The sequence below is a fragment of the Sycon ciliatum genome, chromosome 2 (assembly GCF_964019385.1).
Source record: "Sycon ciliatum chromosome 2, ocSycCili1.1, whole genome shotgun sequence".
Lineage (NCBI taxonomy): Eukaryota > Metazoa > Porifera > Calcarea > Leucosolenida > Sycettidae > Sycon > Sycon ciliatum.
In genome coordinates, this window is record NC_088644.1 from 25015101 (window position 1) to 25036754 (window position 21654).

The 21654-nt window shown below is 46.2% G+C and overlaps 1 protein-coding gene across 1 annotated transcript in view; it reads right to left on the reverse strand.

Moving 5' to 3' along the window:
- The window catches only part of LOC135810457 (mucin-2-like), a 35481-nt gene extending 21561 nt beyond the window's left edge, over positions 1 to 13920 (reverse strand). Inside the window, exons 1-4 of the mRNA XM_065323950.1 lie at positions 13866 to 13920; positions 13372 to 13497; positions 5699 to 5764; positions 4615 to 4719 (exon numbers count right to left, since the gene is read on the reverse strand). Coding sequence (XP_065180022.1) covers positions 4615 to 4719; positions 5699 to 5764; positions 13372 to 13497; positions 13866 to 13920 — 352 coding nt within the window. The remainder of the gene's footprint in view (positions 1 to 4614; positions 4720 to 5698; positions 5765 to 13371; positions 13498 to 13865) is intronic.
- Positions 13921 to 21654: the final 7734 nt, after the last annotated feature.

Sequence of the window (21654 nt, forward strand, 5' to 3'; positions counted from 1 at the left end):
TTTGCAGCAAAGCTGAAAAATCTCTTCCCGCTTCATCGACATTGGGTAAGAGTGTTACTAAACTCTCGTGGCAACAGTGACACTTCTCATTGTGGTTGATTCGTCAGTGTCGTGCAATGTTATCGCAACAGCTGATTGTAAAATAACTGCTGGTGTTCGTGGATACGATAGCGTAACTTGTAGCTCTTTTGGTCCTCTTTTCTTCTTATAAACAAACCTTGGCTCCCCAACCTTGTGTAAAATATACAAAATTTTGAGATTATCCATGACCTTATAACCGATAACCTTCCCAAATATATACAGGCATGAATTACAACACGGAAAAAGGCCAACAAAATCAACCAAGCCATCAACTTTTTTGATCTAAGCAAGGCCTTCGATCGTGTGTGGCCTGCAGGCCTTCTAGCAAAACTCTCCCACTATGGTGTCCACGGCAACGCCCTGCAGTGGTTCCGACGGTACCTGTTGGGGCGTCGGCAGAGGGTCCAGGTGGATGGCGACCTATCGCCTTTCCTCGGGATCCCTGCCAGCGTCCCTCAGGGATCTGTTCTTGGGCCGCTTCTATTCCTCATCTACACCATAGACCTTCCACACGCATGTGAGAATCCCGGCACCACATGTAGCCAATTTGCAGATGACACCGCTCTGATTTCCATAGCGAGAACTCTTCAAAACTGCACCCGAAACTTACAACAGAGTGTCACAGCAGCTGGAGACTGGCTTCAAAGATGGCATCTGCTGGTTAACACGAAGAAAACGGTCATCCTCCCGTTCTACCACAATAACCGTCCCCCTGAACAGCTACCCCAGCTCACCCTCAGGAATAGTCCGCTTAACCCTTTGGAGTCCGTAACTTTTTTGCTTCCGCAGAATTTGTGGCAGTCACGAAAATGCGCACTCCATTTTCAACATAACTTTGGTTCTACTTCACCGATTTTGAAGATCTTGAGCTCGTTGGAAAGCTCTTGATGAGAGAAATACAATGAGCCCAAACTCGCCAAGAGCACTATTCATTGTCAACCACAACGTGCCCCAAACGCGAGTCCAGCTCCAGATCTGAGACGAAATCGGTCTCCTGTAGCCATTTCACTGAATCTAGCCGGAACTGTTCAAATTTTTTCGAGTAGAAGCTTACCTTGCCGTGACTTCCTGCCGCGCCGGTCATGACACGTGCCGCCTGTCATTAAGCTGGGAAAATCCCTTTTTTTCACGCACTGCTGACTCGCAGCATGCAGCGCAGAAAATTAGAAATGTTTGATCGCTCGCCGCTCCCTCAAACTTCGTCGGAGAGACTTCGGACCTGTTCGAGGCGATAGCTGAGAGTTTTCTCTACCATTTAGACCCTTCGATTGTTGAATTTGGTCAAGATTTGGCCGAGAACCGAAAGTTTGACTGCGCCCACATGCATACAAAATGCCCATGGTTCGAAATCGAACCATGGACTCCAAAGGGTTAAAGGGGAAGTATACCCTAAAATCAAAAAAATTCACCAGTTGTAGTCTTCTGGGTGCTGAGTCGAATGGTCTTGGTCTGAGGAAGCTGCGACGCTCCCTTCCTACTTGAATCCCAATCGAACTCGCGCACTTCCACCGAAACTGGGTGACTGCGCCCTACTAGATCGGGATTTGTATGCAAAATGTCACTAAAAGCGCCATTCCGTTCTTATAGAAGCACGGATGACCGCGATTGGCCCATATGTTGTAGTCTTTTGGACGCTGAGTCGACTGGTTTTGGTCCGAAAAGGCTGCGATGCAGCGTTCCTCCTTTATTCCCAATCGAACATGGTTGAACAAGCGGTCACGTGCTCCTGGGTGCCCAAATCACCTGGTCACCACGCCAGCAGGCGACAACTTTCACACCAAGGTTCAACTCTAGTTCAACTCTAGTGACAGGACTGCACCCAAAAAAGGTCAAACAGGCTAGTAAGTTGTACCCTGCAGGCACGGTGACCAGGTGACTGGTGTACGCAGGAGCAAGTGACCGCTTGTTCAACCATGTTCGATTGGGAATAAAGGAGGAACGCTGCATCGCAGCCTTTTCAGACCAAAACCAGTCGACTCAGCGTCCAAAAGACTACAACATATGGGCCAATGGCGGTCATCCGTACTTTTATAAGAACGAAATGGCGCTTTTAGTGACATTTTGCATACAACTCCCCATCTAGTAGGGCGCAGTCACCCAGTTTTGGTGGAAGTGCGCGAGTTCGATTGGGATTCAAGAAGGAAGGGAGCGTCTCAGCTTCCTCGGACCAAGACCATTCGACTCAGCACCCCGAAGACTACAACTGGTGAAAATTTGATTTTAGGGTATACTTCCCCTTTAACGTAGCACAAAAACACAAACACCTCGGAATAATCTTTCAGCATGACCTCCGTTGGACGGAGCATGTTGAATACATAGTCAAAAAATCACTCAAGTCTTTCAATATTCTTTTTAGACTAAGGTCTACACTCACCAGTGATTCTTTATCTCACATCTATCAGACATACATACTACCTATATTCTCATATGAGAGCAATACTCTCACACACTTCCCTTGACAGGCTAGAACGTCTCCAGCGGAAAGCCGCCAGAATATGTCCCCACCTTCCCCTTTACACACACTTAGAACACTCCCACCTATTGCATCGCATCAAATGGTCAACATTATTTTCACGCTTTAAAGTTACAGTCTGTTTCCAAAAGAAATGCAAGCAGGTTTGGGTCTTAAAAAGTATGAAGATAAGGGAAATTTGGACAACAAAGTACATAGAATGGCTTGTTAGGACACGGCAAATTGTTCTGTGAAGGTTTCGGAACAATTGGACCAATCATTAAGGAGTTACAATTTCGGCCAGGTTTCCGGCCTTTTCCAATGGTTTCGACTTTGCCCAGGAAGCCAGTATCGATTTTTTTATCAAAACCCACGATTTATCTGTTCCTTTTTGGCCTTGTGGTTATGAATGCTGTCTGCTGACCATGAAGTTGTGAGTTCAAATCCCAACCTATCCTCAAGTCAAACTTTTTTCATTGTTTTGGTGATCAAGGTGGTACAAGACAAAGAAGATGGCTGCACCAAACGACTTGTTGTTGGAGCTCGCGCTTCCTGCCGAACTGACTGACACTTGACTGGCTCACGCCATGTGAACACACCCACAACCCTGAAATGGTGTGAGTGAATATGGAAGTCTGTAGCTTTTTGAGATTTATTTTAGTATATCAAGATCGCCAATTTATTTGAATTTAGCAGTCAACGCCGTCTTCTATCAGCGTTCACAAGCGTCTGCTTTTCTCAAAATGTCGTCGAAGTCACACAGATAGCTTTGCCAAGTCATGCCTTGGGAATGAGTCCGTGTCAATGTCGTTTTCGTCACACGGTGAGTAAATTGCATCGCAGCTCAAAGAAACTATTTTGGTCACAAAACGAATTGGGACCCATGCCGCTTGTCAACATTTACAACACTTTCGTTTCGACATGTCCTCTCTAACTCCATTATCGATACGAGGAAGAACTCGTTTGTTGTAAACCAGACGTACATGACTTTATCAACGCGAGCGAGTAGTCATTTTTCCTGCTTTCGCGCGGAATATTTCTTCGAGTTCACAGTGAGTTTTTCCAGGCAGCGCTCGAGTGCTCATACGGGAAGACGCCAAACTCCGCGGCTGATCGCCAGGATTGCAAATCTTTTTGAAACTATAAACATTATACTCTTCGCACATTCTCTGCGCCACAATTATGCCCCACCGCATATACTCTCGCTGCATACTGCTAGCAGCGTGCAACCTTCGTATAATTTACGTCGCTCTCGTACTTGGCACTTGCCAACTCCGCGGACTGATCGCTGTCTCCATTCTCCCCTGTACAGTCTGTATCGGCTATAGAGTGACCGGATATAAGAATATATCGGCTACAGTGATATTGGTACGAAATATCAAAAGCAAAACGTATTTTATCCAGTACAAATATCACTATAACCAATATTATCGGATGTAATGATATATCGGATATTATGATGGCAACAAAGAATCAAAACATGCATAACACACTACATTATTATCGCCTGTAGTGATAACTTTAAAATACATGTTGCAATAATATCAAAGGCCCTATTTTTTTTACTTTCTTCACGTTGCTTATTTTGATAGTGACACATGTACATGTACATAACAGAATTTTTTTATGGAAATGCGGGCACTGTCAAAACGCCATGCTGGAAGTATTTCCTTGCCTTTCACGTGTCGATCGAAGAAAATCGATCGTATCGCATATAGTGATGCATCGGTTATAGTGATAAAATCACGGAAATCAAAAGGGTACGCTATAGCCGATACAGACTGTACAAGGCCCTTCATTACTTTAACTGCTTGCCCACCCAGCTTCACAAAATCCTTTCTCGTACTCTCTTCAAATACCAGATATCCCTGCTGTTGCACAACTCTGTATGCTCGTGTAGCGACCACCCCTGCCCGTACACTTAAGTAGTCATTAATCCCTAGGCTCTGCCCACCCAATTCTTCCTCGCTCTTTCTCCTTTCTTACACTATTATCTCTTATTGGCCACTGGCTATCGTGAGAATAAAGATTTGAAACTTCAATCACGCAAGAATGGCTAAGAACTTGTGCAAGGTACTAACCTGTTGCTGTTGCAGCAGTAGTATTGGCTTGCGTCATTGTAGGTGATGTGTTCTTCATTGTTGTTGACAGTAAAGTAGTCGTGTCAGAATCACCACCACCAGTAACTAAGAAAAATAGCCAAAAAGAAAAAGAAAATAATTACTATCAACTGCCTTATAACCTTCCAAAATACAAGTCAGACCTCGCTATAACGTAATCTCGTAATTTAATGCGTGGGGTAGTGCCTTTGTTGTTTGCGTTACGCAGAGCTCACTGACTTGTCAGTTCGAGGACTCTGGCAAGGTACGTTCGGGCCTGGTTTTTAAATCTGGCTTTGGAAAATTATTTTTTCATTGCTACCAGGTTCGGCCTCATTTCCACTGTGCTGCGCTGACGAGTCCACAAATAACGAAACAGTTCTGTCCGCAGATTGAGTATAATGTAATCTCCGTTTATATAATGGTATAGTGAGTTGAGGAGACCAGTATGCAACATGTATGTCAAAATGACGCTCTTTGCTTACTGATCACAACTGTCTAGCTAAACGGTAGTAATGATCCACTCTGGTCAACTCAGGAAGTGTGTTGCACTAGGGTCTCGACTGCATTGTGTTGAAAACACTACTTCTCGAAGTACACATTACGTACCCAGTCCACACGACTGCGGTGTTGGAAGAATGCATGAATGCCAGTAGACGCGTTGAGTGCAAGCAAGGGTATGCAGCCATGGGCAGAAATTTCAAGAAAAGATAGTGATTTCGGCCAGAAGGACAATGTACTGTACAACTTTTTGTACTATACTGAGATATCTGGGCACTTGGGACCAAGTGAATACTGCAGAACAGTGTGTTATAGCAAAAATTACGCTTTGGCGGATTAGGTCATAGTGAGGAAATTTAATACAGAAGTGATGCGGTTTCGGCAGGGACATTTGCATTTCATACGTTGTAGTGAGGTTTATGTTATAGCGGTGGTCATTATAGCGAGGTCTGACCTGTATATACAAGCATGAATTACAACGCAAAAAAATGGCCAACAAAATCCAACCGCACCAGCAACTTCCACATTTTTCAAAAATGGCTAAAAACTTGTGTAAAGTACTAACCTGTTGTTGTTGCTGTTGCAGCAGTATTAGTGACTTGTGCAATTGTAGGTGATGTGTTCATTGCTTCTACAGAACATAGATCGTCAGGAGATGTTTCAGTTTCCATGTCGCCAAGAGGCCGCAAGCCCATAGAAAGAGCAGCAAATGCAAATACAGAGACTCATAGCCAGCATAACATTGAAGACGGGCGCGTGGCAAAGTTTTTCCATAGCTGGACAAATCTGTACCCAATGCGGGGCAGCCCAACATATGAAGAACAATACGAGAATGCAGTCCTACTGCCCATTTTATTCAACTCTGCACTGGACCAGCACAACGATCCAGTCCTGTACTACAGCTATCAGGCAATGTGACATGCAAAGGGAAAAAGAGATGCGCTGAGAAGTCGACACACCCATCCCACAGTGGGATTGTCAAAATTGAAAAGGCAAAGGGGGCGGGGGGAGCGGGGAGAGGGAATTGAAAGGCAAGTTGCTATATAACTTTTTCTGCTACTTCGAGTACTTTGAAGTGTATGCTAGATTTATCACGACAAACCCAAGCACGTGTTCAATCCCTAAAAGGGAGTCAAATATAAGCAGTCAATATAGCTCTAACGATAGCTTGCATAGACCTCGGTCCTACTGGTAGGACCTACCACTAGGACCATCATACACAGACTTGCTGCATGGCCACTGTGCTAACATTGACCTAAAACTTGACACTAAACTGTTGCTCAGGGGCTAATGAAGGAGTCCACAAATTTTAGACGAAGCCACACAAGGCATACTACGAAACTCCATGGTAACAGCCCATGGTAACCATGGAAACGGAGTATGGAATTATGCATTCCACTGCCTTGGCCAGGTAATAAAAACATTAGGACAGTAGTATTCGTAGTTCTAACATTCAGTACATTGTGATGGGGTGGGGGAGCAGTGTAGCAAGAAGGACCCATGAGTGTGTGTGACCCCGGTAGCCTAATCGGTAGGGCACTGTCCCGGAAAGACAGGGGTGCTGGGTACGAATCCCACTCGTGGACCCTTCTTTTGCAACAGGACCTCACCACGGTTGATGTGCCATGGTCAAAATTCACTTTGGACAGAGTTGCTAGCGCACCGACAAGATTATGTGCGGCCATTTTGACAATTGAAAAAATTGCGCATACACAATGCATTGGATTGCATTACATTGCATTGCATTTTGCGCCATTACTTTGCCTGCCAAAAACCTCATCTCAACAATAGGTCTTTTGCCAAATAAGACACGCAGTGACTTGGCGGGGCATGGCATGCGTATTGAATGCGTGACACAGGCACGGGGTACATGCAGTGCATTCCTCCCAGCGCGAGCTCTTGTTTTGGAACCGCAACGATCAATCACCGCGTTTGGCGTGTACTCGCCCACGTGTAAATGTGACTTTTCCTTCTATTTTTGTTCGTGCCTTTACTTTCAGAAACTAACTTCTTCAAGCGATCGCGCTCGACATTTTAGAAGATAAAAGAACAGCCGCTGGAGATTCTCCGCCTGGTTCTTGTAAAGTGTTCAGCTTTGTTATGTAGGACATCTTCCCAGCTTCTCTAGTCATGGGGAAAGGCGATCACTGCTGTGTTCCGCAGTGCAACAGCGACCGACGTTCGGACAAAAATACTTTGTTCCACGTCTTCCCTGGTAGCAAAGAAACAAAAACTGGAGAAGCTAGAAGCATGAGCAGGGACGAGTTGGACACAAGGAAGTCTTGGATTGCCGCCAGCCGTCGAGATGAGAGGGACGGTGTGTTTACCAACATGTCGTACAGTACAGTGGTGTGTTCTAACCACTTCACGGACGAAGACTATGTCCAAGGGACAAAGAAGTCGGGCGCAAGGCTGAAATCTACTGCTGTTCCAAGCGTATTTGCATGGAAGAAGCCCACGAAGAGAAAGTCTCGCGAGCGTGGTGCTTCTCCTCCTCCTAAAGTAGCAAAGGAGCCCAAGTCAGACGCTGCAAAGCTGAAAGCCACGACGAAGGAAAATGCCAAGGAAAAAGACGAACTTGAAGAAGCACTGGCTGCTATCGACGATATCCAAGTCGACTTCAGCCTGAAACTATTTTCTCTAGCTCGGTTTGAAGACTCTGACTCCGATATGCAGTACTACACTGGGTTTCCTTCACTTGCTGCATTTGATGCATGTGAACAATTTCTTCACCTGGATGATAAGAGCGTCATTTCCTTTCACAGCAAACCCTTGGATGCCGACTCACGGAAAAGGAAACCCGGTGCTGGACGGAAGAGCAAGTTGGCTTGGAGAGAGAAGTTTTTCCTTACCATGGTTCGTCTTTGCCGCGGCACAGACATCCGAATGCTGGCTGATCTGTACTTGATAGATACTGGGACTGTGAGTCGTATCATCACAACAATGGTCAATACATGTACCTGCGACTGGGAATGATACCAATATGGCCGCACCCTTCCCAAGTGTCAGAACGATTGCCCGATGTGTTCAAGGACCTGTAGCCGACAACATTCTTGATCATTGATGCCACAGAGCTAAAATTCGAAGTTGCGTCCAGTCTGCCTGCACAGTCCCAACTGTACAGCTCGTACAAGACACATACCACCTTGAAGGGCCTCATCGGTATGACCCCAGATGGTGCTGTGGCGTTCATCTCCGAGTTGTTCACTGGATCTATCAGTAACCGCGAGCTAACGATCAGAAGCCACTTCCTAGATATTCTCCCAGCAGCCGGCTATGGGACATCGATTATGGCAGATAAAGGATTCGACATCCAGGATCTTTTAGTGCCGTATGGCGTCAAGTTGAACATTCCCCTGTTCAAGCGATCAGGACACCAGATGGCCCTAGAAGACGTTCAGAAAACGCAACAAATCGCCAAGTTACGAATTCATGTTGAGCGTCTGATGGAGCGGATCAAGGAGTTCAACATCTTTTCCAAGATTGTTCCAACAACTCTTTTCCCCATCATCAATCAGATATGGACAGTCTGTTGCCTTCTCACATTGTTCCAGGCTCCTTTACTTGCTGATGCAAATTAAGTTATCCATGCCAACTGTTGCTAGCATTGCATGGCGAATTGATCTTCAGCAACACGAATTTCGTCATGCCTGAACAGTCATGCACAATCATATTACTGAGCAGATAATGACTTCCTCTGTACAAAATTTGAACCGATATAATTTGGATTGCAATATTTACATAAGTTCAATGAATAAAGTTAGTCTTGCCGGGATTGTTATTACGGTCACAACGGACCTACAACGGCGAATATATTATACATGTATTGTACAACCATACGCATGAAGTTGAAATGATTCGAATTTTATCTTGCAGGTTCCTTTCAGTTTGAGGCCTAATTACATGCTATTGCATTTGATCTGTATTTACGATTTCAACCCATTACAAGATTACAATGTATAACTGGGAAGAAAAGAATGAAATGTAATAATAATGATTCAAGTGGACAAACAGCTGCCAGGCAATGTTCTCAATCATCCTGGAAAACCTGGCCGGCAGAGATTTCCGTGGCCTTTTTCAGATGGGATGAGCAGAACTGTAGCAGGCATGGAAGTAGATCCTTCTTCCAAAATTCATCGTCGAACAAGATGCGTTCCACGGAAAGTTGACGAGGCCCAGTCCAGATGACAAAGTCACACCAAGATAAGCCAGACACACCAAGTTGCCCTTGAACTTGGTAGTAGTACGCGTGACTAGCACGGAGCCGGGGTTGACCATTGACAAGCTCACAGCAGACGTCTGGCAATGAACAGGCCTCAGCAGGGGTTAAGTCATCTCCATAAGCGGTGTGCGGACATTTTATCTCCAGCAAACCATTTGGATCGGCTGGACAGGACCCATCATAGACTTGGCCGTCAGGACTAGCGCCAATGTACTGGTAAACAGGGTGGATGACCAGACCACATTGCCGCACCTCGTAGTCCGCGTTGCACATTGTTTGCTTGCTTGCCAAATAATCCCTTCTGGCCAAATCCTCACAGGCTCTTCCATGAGAAACCGCTCCAACTCGAGACAAATCCTTGTCCTGAAAGAGGCTCGTCACGAATGCATCTGTCACCTCCTTCCGGTGAGTTACGAGGTGGAAACGTGAAGAAGTCAGGGTGATTCTCCTCTGTTTTTTCCACAATTCACTGCTACCCTGACTACGAGTGAGCTGCTCGATGGCTATGGTTTTGCTATGGAGTAGCGGTCGTGCAAACTCATCACCTTCCCTAGCAGACTTCGGCAGTGGTAAATCACAGAAGTGCTGGCTGGTAGAACACTCAGCGCCAGCAGGTTGTTGGCTGGTAGGTGATTCTGAGGTGGCGTTTCGATCATCACTTGCTGTTTGCGAGCTTGACGCTGCCAACTGCGGTTGGTCAGCTATCGCCACAAATGGTCGCTTTCTAGCTGGAGGCACATCAACTTTACCCCCCTCGAGCTGGTGGTAACACAGCACTGAGCCGAATGGGACAGCGCCCACCTTGGACGGACACTGGTGCATCTCCTCTCCACGCGACAGCAAAGTTGCAATGGGGTACCTGTGGCCGGTTGCGGTGATCTTATCCAGCAGGCGATCAAGTTCCTCACACTTAATCTCTTTGGTTGAAGGACCTCTCGCCTCATAGAGCGAGGATGCTCGCCGGACACTCCGACTGTCATCCATATTCTTCAACGGATCCGCTTTTTCAATTACAAGTGAAGAAACTGGCTGTGCGACAACTTGACGAGGCCGAGGACCCCAAGCCTGCTTCTCAGTTGTGCAAGTCTGCTCTGCTGGTACATCCTGCTGCTTCTTCGCACAGTGCTCGATGCTTAGGAGCAGTGCGACGAGATGATGGCACGAGCCAGCAACTCCAGCAGTGCAAGAGCAGTGTGCATAAGCGATAGACATCAGGTAAGTTGTAGCAGCTGCTTCAACTAAACACTCAAGTGCATAACTTTCTTTCTTGGACTGGGACGCCCAGCACTTGGCTTTGATGAAGTATCTGGTCGGGGTCTCAGTAGACATTGCAATCTTGCAACAGCTCACAGAATGTATGTAACTCCAGAAGAAGAAGTTGAATCCGCGGGTGAAGGACTTTTCACGGTAGCATGCTTGCCGCAGGCTCGGAGGTGATCGAAAGTCACACCAAGCGATAGGTCATTTGGCAAAGCAGAGCTTGATGTGTCCCACCCTGTGTCAGGAAACTAGGACGAGATATAGCTGCTACAGTGGACGATGTGCTTATTGCATCACTATGTGCTTCCACGAGCTCAGCGTCAACAATGCTCTGAATGGCAGCACTCTTCCGTTTTCCTTGCCGACGCCTGCCGCCAGATGTATCTGGAGTGCGCAGTTTTGGATCGTTGTGGTAGAACCTGGCCCTGAACAGATGGAGGAAGTTGGAAAGCAAAAACATGTACCGACGAGAGAGCTTGGAAGCTCAGGGCCCTACGCTATGCTTTGTTACTTAGCTCATCATGCATGTTGTGGGAACTGATGGAAATGTTTCCTGGGAAGGCGCTGACTCTGCCGAGCACGCGCGTTCTGGAGTCGACGGGATCACTCTGCCGACGTTTCCTGTGACCGGCGCTGATTCGCCCGTTCACGCCTATTTTGGAGACGACGGGATCTCTCTTCCAAAGTATGTTTTTGCTGACGCATCCTATCACCTATTCTGCAACTAACATCCATTCTAATTTCATTTCCTCCTCGTCTCCCTATTTCTTTCCAGAAAGTCTCTCTATACATCAGGGAGTCGTACTGTATTGGCAGCTACCCTAACGGGTCACGCCGCCCACCACCCAAGCATGGGTATGATGAGGGACAGTGGCAACAGAAACAGAAAAAACAGCAAGCAGGGAGAGAAAGCAAGACAAAGACGGCGATAGTAGTACATCTGGTGTGCGACGTATAGAAAAGAGAGATGACAAGAGATGCGCACAAAATAGGAAACAATAATTATTTTTGCAGTTCCGAAACAATCAACCAGGTGATGGAGTGTGGGCACCCGAAGTCCCACCTGGACTCCACTGGAAGAACATCCCACTCAGGGATATCAGCGATAGGCCAAGCGTTGAAAAACAGCCATGAGGACACATCGTCTAGAAGTCCACCGCGCTCGAACTGAAATTGCAGATTCAAACAATTTTCCACGCGGCATCAGGCAGCGTAACTCTTCTCCCTGCATCACCATCCATCTCCAGCAACCGTCTCCACTCACAGCTCATGCCTCTGCCACCACTGTACTCCTCCGAGCTTCGCAGTTTGAAACCATTCGGGGGTCAGCTACACCACCGCGAATGGAGAGACGAGGACGACAACGGTCGTGACTGAAAATACACTGCCTTGGCGACCGCGTCGCGGAACCCTCGCCCCAGCAAATTCAGAAATATGCCAGGGGCAACTCTGGTGGACCCAGAGCCACCCCCTTGGCAAAACTAGTAAGAGGAACGACTGAAAACTCAGATAAAACGGAGCTACAAAAAGTGCAACCGTCCCCTTCAAGCACATATGCAACACACAGGGAGTCGTATACATGTACATAATATTGTGGCCAGCTGTTTGTAGCCAGCTGTGTTTGATGGTACGGTACGGTACGGGACAGATACGGGAGCCAGCAAATGGCCAGCTGTGCGATACGGTACGGGACAGATACGGGATAGCGCCAGGCGTGACACAAACAAACAAACAAACACCAAATTAAAGCTGTGTGGACCCTGGCTAGCGCCAGACGTTACTGAAGTAACGTCTTCTGCATAGCTACGGGAATAAAATTTCCTTTTCCTTTTGCGAAACGTTATTTGAAGACTGCATCCCGAAGTGGTACTTACCGTTCGAGCAACTCATCTCGTTTCCCGGACACTCGGGCTCCTCTAGCTCGCAGGTACGTCTTCAACTGGTTCACCGTCCATTTTTCAAACGACTCGTTGTCCGGAGGCATCACAAACCGAACATTGGGATCTTCAACTTCATTTTCAGTCACATGACTAGTTTCAACGTTCCCTTCATCGCAACGTATCGCGGCAAGAGAAGAAGGGCTCGGCTCATGGACGGCTTCATCAGCCATGTATCAAACTCACTGCAAAGGCCCAGCGAGAAGTATATGCAAAGAGATACTTTCTAAACAAACAGCGGACAGCGATGAAAAAGCGAGAATAAAACAGAAACCCTTCGCTGTCAGTTTTTTCGATCCAGGAGAGCCACATTTTTCTGGCCACGTGGGCGAGTAAACGCCAAACGCGGTGATTGATCGTTGCGGTTCCAAAGCAAGAGCTCGCGCTGGGAGGAACGCACTGCATGTACCCCGTGCCTGTGTCACGCATTCAATACGCATGCCATGCCCTGCCAAGTCACTGCGTGTCTTATTTGGCAAAAGACCTATTGTTTCAAGACATTTCTCAACCAAAAGCACTTTTGCAGCTCGATTTCTTGGGTCCTACCGGTAGGACGGCATGCAAGCTATCACTAAGGAGTGAAATATGCAGAAATATTAGACTGCTTTTAGGTACATGTATAGCAAAAATCAATGGGAGTCAATACTAAGAGAGTGATGTACATTGTGGTGCAGGAAACCTTAAAAGAAAGCTACAACCAAGAACACATTCCAATACTTAGCAACTATCAAAAGGACCGTGAGTAGGTAAAGCTAAACAACGCTTAGACATCTGAGTAAAGCCGACTTGAAACATGATTGTACTTTTCAGGGAACTGACCTGCACTTGTTGCCAATGGCGCTGTTGGCGTGGTATTTGTTGGTAGCATTGTTGGCGACAGGGTAGTGCTTGATACCATGGTTGTTGCTGATGAAGCTGTTTCTCCAGTACTTGCATTTCCAGTAGCTGAGACAACAGCCCAAAGCAAATACAATGTAACACACAACGTTGAGACGTTTTCAATGTTTTCAAAAATACAAGCAGTATCGTTATCTTTATTCTCATGATGGCCGTAGCCAATACAAGAGAGACAGTACTACCGTATTATCTCTATTATAAGCACAGTCTCCAATAATAGCACGTCTCCAATAATAGAACACCTTGGGGCAGCATTCAAAAAATAAAGTGCACAGTCTCCATTATAAGCACACTGTGAAGTGCCCTGAAAACCACCTGGGTCTCCAATAAAGGACACGGTACGGTGGTATATGTACGCACATTGCATGTACATGTTACCATGGTCAGTCGCGTGCACCAAAAACAACTTACCGTACCGTAGGCGTAGAAAGGTACACGTGCTGCGCACTGTAAGCGCTTGGCGCATGGCATGGTTTTTCCTTTCACCCACGCGGTAAGATCGTTCTTTCCTGTAAGCTTGTGTAAAGATGGCAGAGAACTCATCGAAGAAACGGAGAACTCTTTCTCTCCAGCTAAAGTTGGAAGCTGTAGAATATTCTAAGCGTGTAAACAATTCTGCTGCTGCCCAGAAGTTCAAGGTCGGCAGGAACCAGATCGTACTTTGGCGGAAAAATGAAGCGAAAATGAAGGCTGAGTTGTCTGGCGGCAAGAAAAGTTCGAAGAGTCAACGTCTCTCTGGCGGTGGGCGCACGCAGCTAGCCGCTGCGGTGAATGACCGTGTTCGACAATGGGTGCTGAACATGCGAGAACATCGCAAATGTGTTTCTCGCCGTCTTATTCGCTTGGAGGCAATGAAAATCGCTTCTGAGCTTGTTGAAGCGGGCAAACTGGAGGCAGACAAGTTCACAGCGAGTTTGGGCTGGCTAGAGAAGTTCTTACGTTGCAACAATTTTAGTCTTCGTGCTACAACGACTACGTGTCAAAAGCCACCTGCCGATTACGTTCCAAAAATCATCGACTTTGTGCTGTTCCTGCGAACGCAACGCCAGCAGCACAAGTACACAGATGCAAACATCCTCGCTTGCGATGAAACAGCAGTTTGGCTCGATCCCATTGGGAAGAACTGCATCACCACCAAGGGAGCGAAGGATGTTACCATGCAAACTCTTGGGCACGAGAAGGTGCATGTCACGGTCATGCTTTGTGCAAGAGCGAACGGAACGAAGGTGAAGCCCTATGTTCTCCTACCAAGAAAGCGCCCTGTTCCTGCAATCGTGCAAAAGTTTGGAGGGACGTTGATCCTCAACTGGGCCGGAAAGGTCTGGATGGATAACTCATTAACTGAAGATTTCCTGCGCCGTGCCATCGGGCCACTAGCTTTCGGCAAGCGTCTCCTTGTCTGGGATGCATTCCGGTGCCACCTCAGCAAGGATACCAAGGCAGTGATGTCTGAGCTGAAGCTCCACCAAGCTATTGTACCAGGGGGGTGTACAAAGTACGTCCAGGCACCGGACGTTTCGTGGAACCAGCCGTTCAAAGCCGCGATTCGCAAGTACCACGAAGACTGGATGCTGCATGGTGAGAAGGAGCTGACCCGTGGCGGCAACCCTCGCCCACCGCCAATGCACGTCTACCTGCAATGGGTCGTGGATGCCTGGGCCAGCTTGACCAGCGCCATAATCACGAGCTCCTTCAAGGCGTGCGGCATTACGATTGCTGCCGACGGGTCCGAAGACGACCTGATACATTGCTTCAAATCACACGGTCAAATTCCAGAAGGCCTGCCGCAGCTGAAGGCCAAATCAGCCGAGATTGTTACTCAGCAGCCTGAGGTGATCGAGGAGGAAGACCACGTGGACGACGCTGAAGCTGAGGTGGTGGTGGTGGTTCCAGATGAGGACGAATCGGACGACTCGAGCAGCTCGGAAGAAGACTACCGGTAGTGTGATTGCGTGTCGGACATGTTCGGCTTGCTGTTCTTCCTGTCGTTGGGTTTCTTTTTACTTACCGGTACTGGTTACGGTATACTTCTGGTTGTGTGATTGCGATTGTTGTGTGTTGCGTGATCACCAACCTGTCACTGTAGGTTTATTACCGGTATGTTTTCCACTGTACAGTATGGAGATCGATACGGTATCTCTACTTTCCTACATCGCTGTACTGCTTGCTCTAATTGCTTCCAGGTCTGGCTTGTGTAAATTCACTATCTGTACCTGGCAAAATGCAGTACCGCCATTTAAAAAAAATGAAAATGTGTGCATTTCTATCGGTACCTGGTAAAATGCAGTACGAAAAACCCTGAAATGTGTGTGTCTGACATGAACTTGGCATGGCAACATGCCTCTGAAATGAGGTTGAAATAATAATGGAACAGTCTCCAATAAAGGACCGTCTCCACTAATAGCACGGGGCAGAGGTACATTGAAAAAATAAAGGACCGTGCTTATATTAGAGATAATACGGTATGTGTGATCAATTAGAGTGGCTGCAATAAACCGGGAGAAACGGTGGCTAGTGGCAGCCGTGGTTTGGGTGTTTCATTTAAGTAAAGACGAAGAAGGAAGTATATCCATTGCGAAGGCAGGTAGGCGATAGAGCTTGATTAAAATACTATACCTAGGATGGGCTACAGCGGGGGTCGGAGCATGTGCAAATTGATAATACTAGTGTTAGCCCCACAAGTAATTACAATTATATTAATTCATAAAACTTATTAGTTCATGCATTATTCATTTGGCCTGGGTAGCTACTTGCGCGTCCATGTTTGCCATAGCTACCCAGGCCCTTTATATTGCGTTGCTGCTCTCTCAACTCTCTCTCTCTCTTCAATAAGCTCTCTTCAATAATCGCCCTCTTCAATAATCACCATGTAGTCGTTTCATTCGTCCTGGTCTTAGTCATCCCGTCTATAATAAATGTCGTTCCACCAACATACCTGTTCCCGTCGTCAGTCTCTTGTTCAGACTCAACATTGGCGCCCAGCTTTTGCCGAAGCCCGCGACCCTGGGATTCTCGTGCTCTACCGCCTGGCATTCGTCTCGTCACGTAAATCTCGTCTCGTCGCCAACCTCGTCTCATCTCCAACCTCGTCTCTTCTATGTCAACCTCGTCTCGTCCAAGTCATGCAGGTCAGCTACTTTCTTTATTTCTCTCTTTCTTTTTCTTCTGTCCTTCGTCGTCAAATTTATTTTCGGTTTATTTATTTCATGAATTTTTTTGTAGTGTGTGTGCGCGCGTGTGTTCATAAAATGTTAGTAATAAAAGGGCCGATCATGGTGAGCCACGCTTTAATTTTTGATGTTTAGCAGAAGTGCTACTACGCTATTTTTAGCCATGCAGGCAGTATCAGTAGGTTCCTCGTGACATCTAGTTTCTTATCTTTAGACTTAGAGAAGTACAGGAACAATAACCGTGCGTGCGTGCAGTGTGTGTGTGTGTGTGTGTGTGTTTGTGTTTTTTCTACTTCAGTCATTTTTTTATCTTTTTCTCTCTTTCTTCTTTCTTTTTTTCTGCGAGGACGCGGGGTTATTTTTTCATGGAGGGTGGTATGTTAGCCCCAATAGTAATTACAATATTAATTCATATAATTCATTAGTTCATGTATTATTCATTTGGCCTGGGTAGCTACTTGCTCGTCCATGTTCGCCATAGCTACCCAGGCCCTTTATATTGTGTTGCTGCTCTCTCAACTCTCTCTTTTCAATAAGCTCTCTTCAATAATCTCCCTCTTCAATAATCACCATGTAGTCGTGTCGTTTGTCCTGGTCTATAATAAATGTCGTTCCACCAACATACCTGTTCCCGTCGTCAGTCTCTTGTTTGGACTCAACACTATGATTGGGGTAACTTCTCTTTTGAATGTATTTATTTCTCGGAGGGAGTAACAGTGTGGTGGCAGGTGATTGTACTGAGTGCATGCGGAGTGCAAGAGTGAACATTGAAGGCGGGTGGAGTGGGTGGTGGGGAGGGCAAAGACTTGATGACACCTCAATTCTCGGCTTGATGGCTCGGTGATGTAGCCTGAGGTCGCAAGCTGGATGTGGCGGGAATCGAGCTTGAAATACAATTAGGTTAACAGCCGACACAATCACACTTTATAAGTACCCTTTTTCCGTGTTTAAGTATAAGTACCCACCGTTAGGCGCTGCATCTGCCGCTAGGATTAATCGGGTGTTAGCGGCCATCGTGAGTTCCCTTCGGGAACGGCCACGATAATTTACTTTTTTTTCTTTTCGTGTTTCACACATTGGCTAACATATTTCACAGTTCACTTTAGACCCAGTTAGACTGAATTTTCCGCATGCGTAGCAACGACTACAACCTCAATGCCCAAGGTGCAGATATCAGCTACTAAAGCACTGGGAGGTGAGTGCAAAGATCAAACCCACTACCAAAGTGGTCAAAGACTGAAATCTTACTTCTTGCATAATTCTTTCCCATGAAATGCTACGATTTACATGAACCAAATCAACTGTGGGTTTGCAGCAAAGCTGAAAAAATCTCTTCCCACTTCATTAACATTGGGTAACAATGTTACTAAACTGTCATGGCAACAGGGACACTTTTCATTATGGGTGATCCCTCAACTGCGTACAGGGTGAAACGTTCATCATGGCATGTTCCACTTGACCCACCCACTTAAAATACGTAACTGACCTGTGCTTTCTGGATCCGTCATTTGCAGTAAAGTAGTAGTTTCAGAACCACCACTACCAGTGTCTAAAAGGAAACAGCCAAAAAAAGAAGAAAATACATTGTTATCCCATGAATATTCTATAAAACTGTGAGCGGTACCAATCGGCTGTTGAATAATACTGCAAACTCTCCTGCTCCATGTGCTCTAAAGGTGATCATTGCTACCCTCGGTAGCCAGTACTCACACCAACATTTTCAATTAGCATCCCCCCACCTCACGAGAGCAACCGTGTTTGGATTAAGCTGGGTGTGAAGATTTGAGCACCTGGTATTATGGTTCTGCTTGGAGCCACTAGTTGTCTCGCAGCTGAGCCGGCAAATGACTCCACTTGGAGCCGCGGAATGACTCCACATGGAGCTGCCGAATAATTTCGCATGAAGCCGCCGAATGACTTCGCATGGAGCCGCCAAATGACAGGCATGAATTGCAAAATGGAAAAGGCCAACAAAATTACCCATACCGTCAACTTCCATATGCTCAAAAATGGCTAAGAACTTGTGTAAGGTACAAACCTGTTGCTGTTGCAGCAGTAGTAGCGGCTTGCGCCATTGTAGGTGATGTGGTCTTCACTGTTGTCGCCAGCAAAGTAGTAGTGTCAGAATCACCAGTACCAGTAACTAAGGAAAATAGCCAAAAAGAAGAAGAGAATACATTGTTATATTTATATTGTTATATTCATGGGAATATTCTATAAAACTGTGAACGGTACCAATCGGCTGTTGAATAATACTACAAACTCTCCTGCTCCATGTGCTCTAAAGGTGACCATTGCTACCCTCGGTAGCCAGTACTCACACCAATAATTTCAATTAGCATCCCCACACCTCACAGCATAGCAACCGAGTTTGGATTAAGCTGGGAGTGCCGATTCAAGCAACTGGTATGATCGCTAGTTGCCTCGCAGCTCAGCCGGCAAATGACTCCACTTGGAGCTGCCGAATGACTCCACATGGAGCCGCCGAATGACTCCGCATGGACCTGCTGAATGACTCCGCATGGAGCCGCCTAATGATTCAGCATGGAGCCGCCAAATGACTCTGTAGGGAGCCGCCGAATGACTTCGCTTGGAACCGCCAATGACAGGCATGAATTGCAACACGGAAAAAGGCCAACAAAATCAACCATACCATCAACTTCCATATGCTCAAAAATGGCTAAAAACTTGTGTAAGGTACTAACCTGTTGCTGTTGCAGCAGTAGTAGCGGCTTGCGCCATTGTAGGTGATGTCTTCTTCATTGTTGTTGCCAGTAAAGTAGTAGTGTCAGAATCACCACCACCAGTAACTAAGGAAAATAGTCAAAAAGAAGAAGAAAATACATAACTATCAACTGACTTATGACCTTTCCAAATACAGGTCAGACCTCGCTATAACGTAATCTCTGGGGTTTGGCAATGTTTATGTTATAGTTAGTGAGTTGGGGACACCAGTATGCAACATGTATGTCAAAATGACGCTCTTTGCTTACTGATCACAACTGTTGCGCTAATGTAGTAATGATCCACTCTGGTCAACTCAGGAAGTGTGTTGTACTAGGGTCTCCACTGCATTGCGATGAAAACACTACTTTGCGAAGTACACATTATGGGACAATCGATTATTTTATTTTGAGCGCTTTGTAGTCCAGTTGGTCATTCGGCGCTTCCAGGTCGCGTTTGGCCGGTCATTGTAGAGTAGACTGTTCGATACCGGAACGCTTTGACAGCCAAATTTTTGTAGACCCAAACCGATCATAAGCGTTGATTTTTCACTCGAAATATGTTTGTGGAAGGAAACTGGCATGTTGAAGTTTGCTCTGGGGCCAGAGTCAATCGAACTGAGCCACTCCTTTGTGTTGACCCATTGCCTCTAAGTTGCCCAATTTTTCGCTTCAAAAAAGTTCAAATCAGAGGTGGCTCCAAACCGGACACGTTTTAGAGTGCACGTCAAATTCACTCTGGGTCTGAAATTAGGTAATTGCTATCGCTCCACGACGGCCAGTACAGAGTAACAATAAGCCTTATGTGTGCTTCCATTAGTTTTGATTGGTATGCGGTGCTTTATTGGCGAGAGGCGAGCCGCTGTTTACCTTCGACAAGAAGTTGATTTTTCGGAAGTCATAAAACTCAAGTCGCAGTGCAAAGCAAGCAACATGTCAAAAACTCACCTGCTTGGTATGGCGCTTCTGGTCATCGCAGAGCCATGAAATTTTGGCTCGGAGTATTATCACATCGTATTTTCACTGTAACATATGTTTTCTAATCAAAATACCAAGAGAGAAAGTGAATATTAAGTCCGTTCCGGTTTGCAACCTGTGTCCTATTTGAAACTGTCGCCTCTACATGTACATGCACATGTAGCTGTAAAATGCAGACGTGCTTGCATGTGTGTGGCCAGTTAAAAATGTGTTCTGGAGCCCCAACAGCAAGCCATTATCCTAAAACATTTCGCTGGGGACACCCCCGGACCACCGTCAGATTTTTCTCCCTCCAAGTGTGGCAGCCCTGTTATAACCTTTCCAAATACAGGTCAGACCTCGCTATACCGTAATCTCTGGGGTTTGGCAATGTTTGTTTATGTTATAGTTAGTGAGCTGGGGACACCAGTATGCAACATGTATGTCAAAATGACGCTCTTTGTTTACTGATCACAACTGTTGCGCTAATGTAGTAATGATCCACTCTGGTCAACTCAGGAAGTGTGTTGTACTTGGGTCTCCACTGCATTGTGTTGAAAAAACTACTTTGCGAAGTGCACATTATGTACCCAGTCCACACGACTGTAGTGTTGGAAGAACGCATGAATTCCAGTAGACGCGTTGAATGCAAGCAAGGGTATGCAGTCTTGAGCAGAAATTTCAAGAAAAGAAAGTAGTTCGGGCCGGAAATACAATGCACTGTACGACTGACTTATTGTATTAAATTGAGGTCTCTGGGCACTTGGGACCAAGTAAACACTGCGAAACAGTGTGTTGTAGCGAAAATTACGCTATAGCGGATTATGTTATAGCGAGGACATTTTTGTACAGAAGTGATGCGGTTTCGGCAGGGACATTTGCATTTCGTACGTTGTAGTGAGGTTTATAACTAACTGTTATTATAGCGATGGTCATTATAGCGAGGTCTGACCTGTATATACAAGCATAAATTACAACACGAAAAATGGCCAACAAAATCCAACCGCACCAGCAACTTCCACATTTTTCAAAAATGGCTAAGAACTTGTGAAAAGTACCAACCTGTTGCTGTTGCTGTTGCAGCAGCAGTAGTAGTGATTTGTGCCACTGTAGGTGATGTGCTCTTTGCTTCTACAGAACATAGATCGTTAGGAGATGTTTCAGTTTCCATGTCGCCAAGAGGCAGCAAGCCCAAAGAAAGAGCAGCAAATGCAAAGACAGATACTCATAGCCAGCATAACATTGAAGATGGGCACCTGGCAAAGTTTTTCCATAGCTGGACAAATCGTACCCAATACGGGGCAGCCCAACATATGAAGAACAGTATGAGAATGCAGTCCTACTGCCCATTTTAT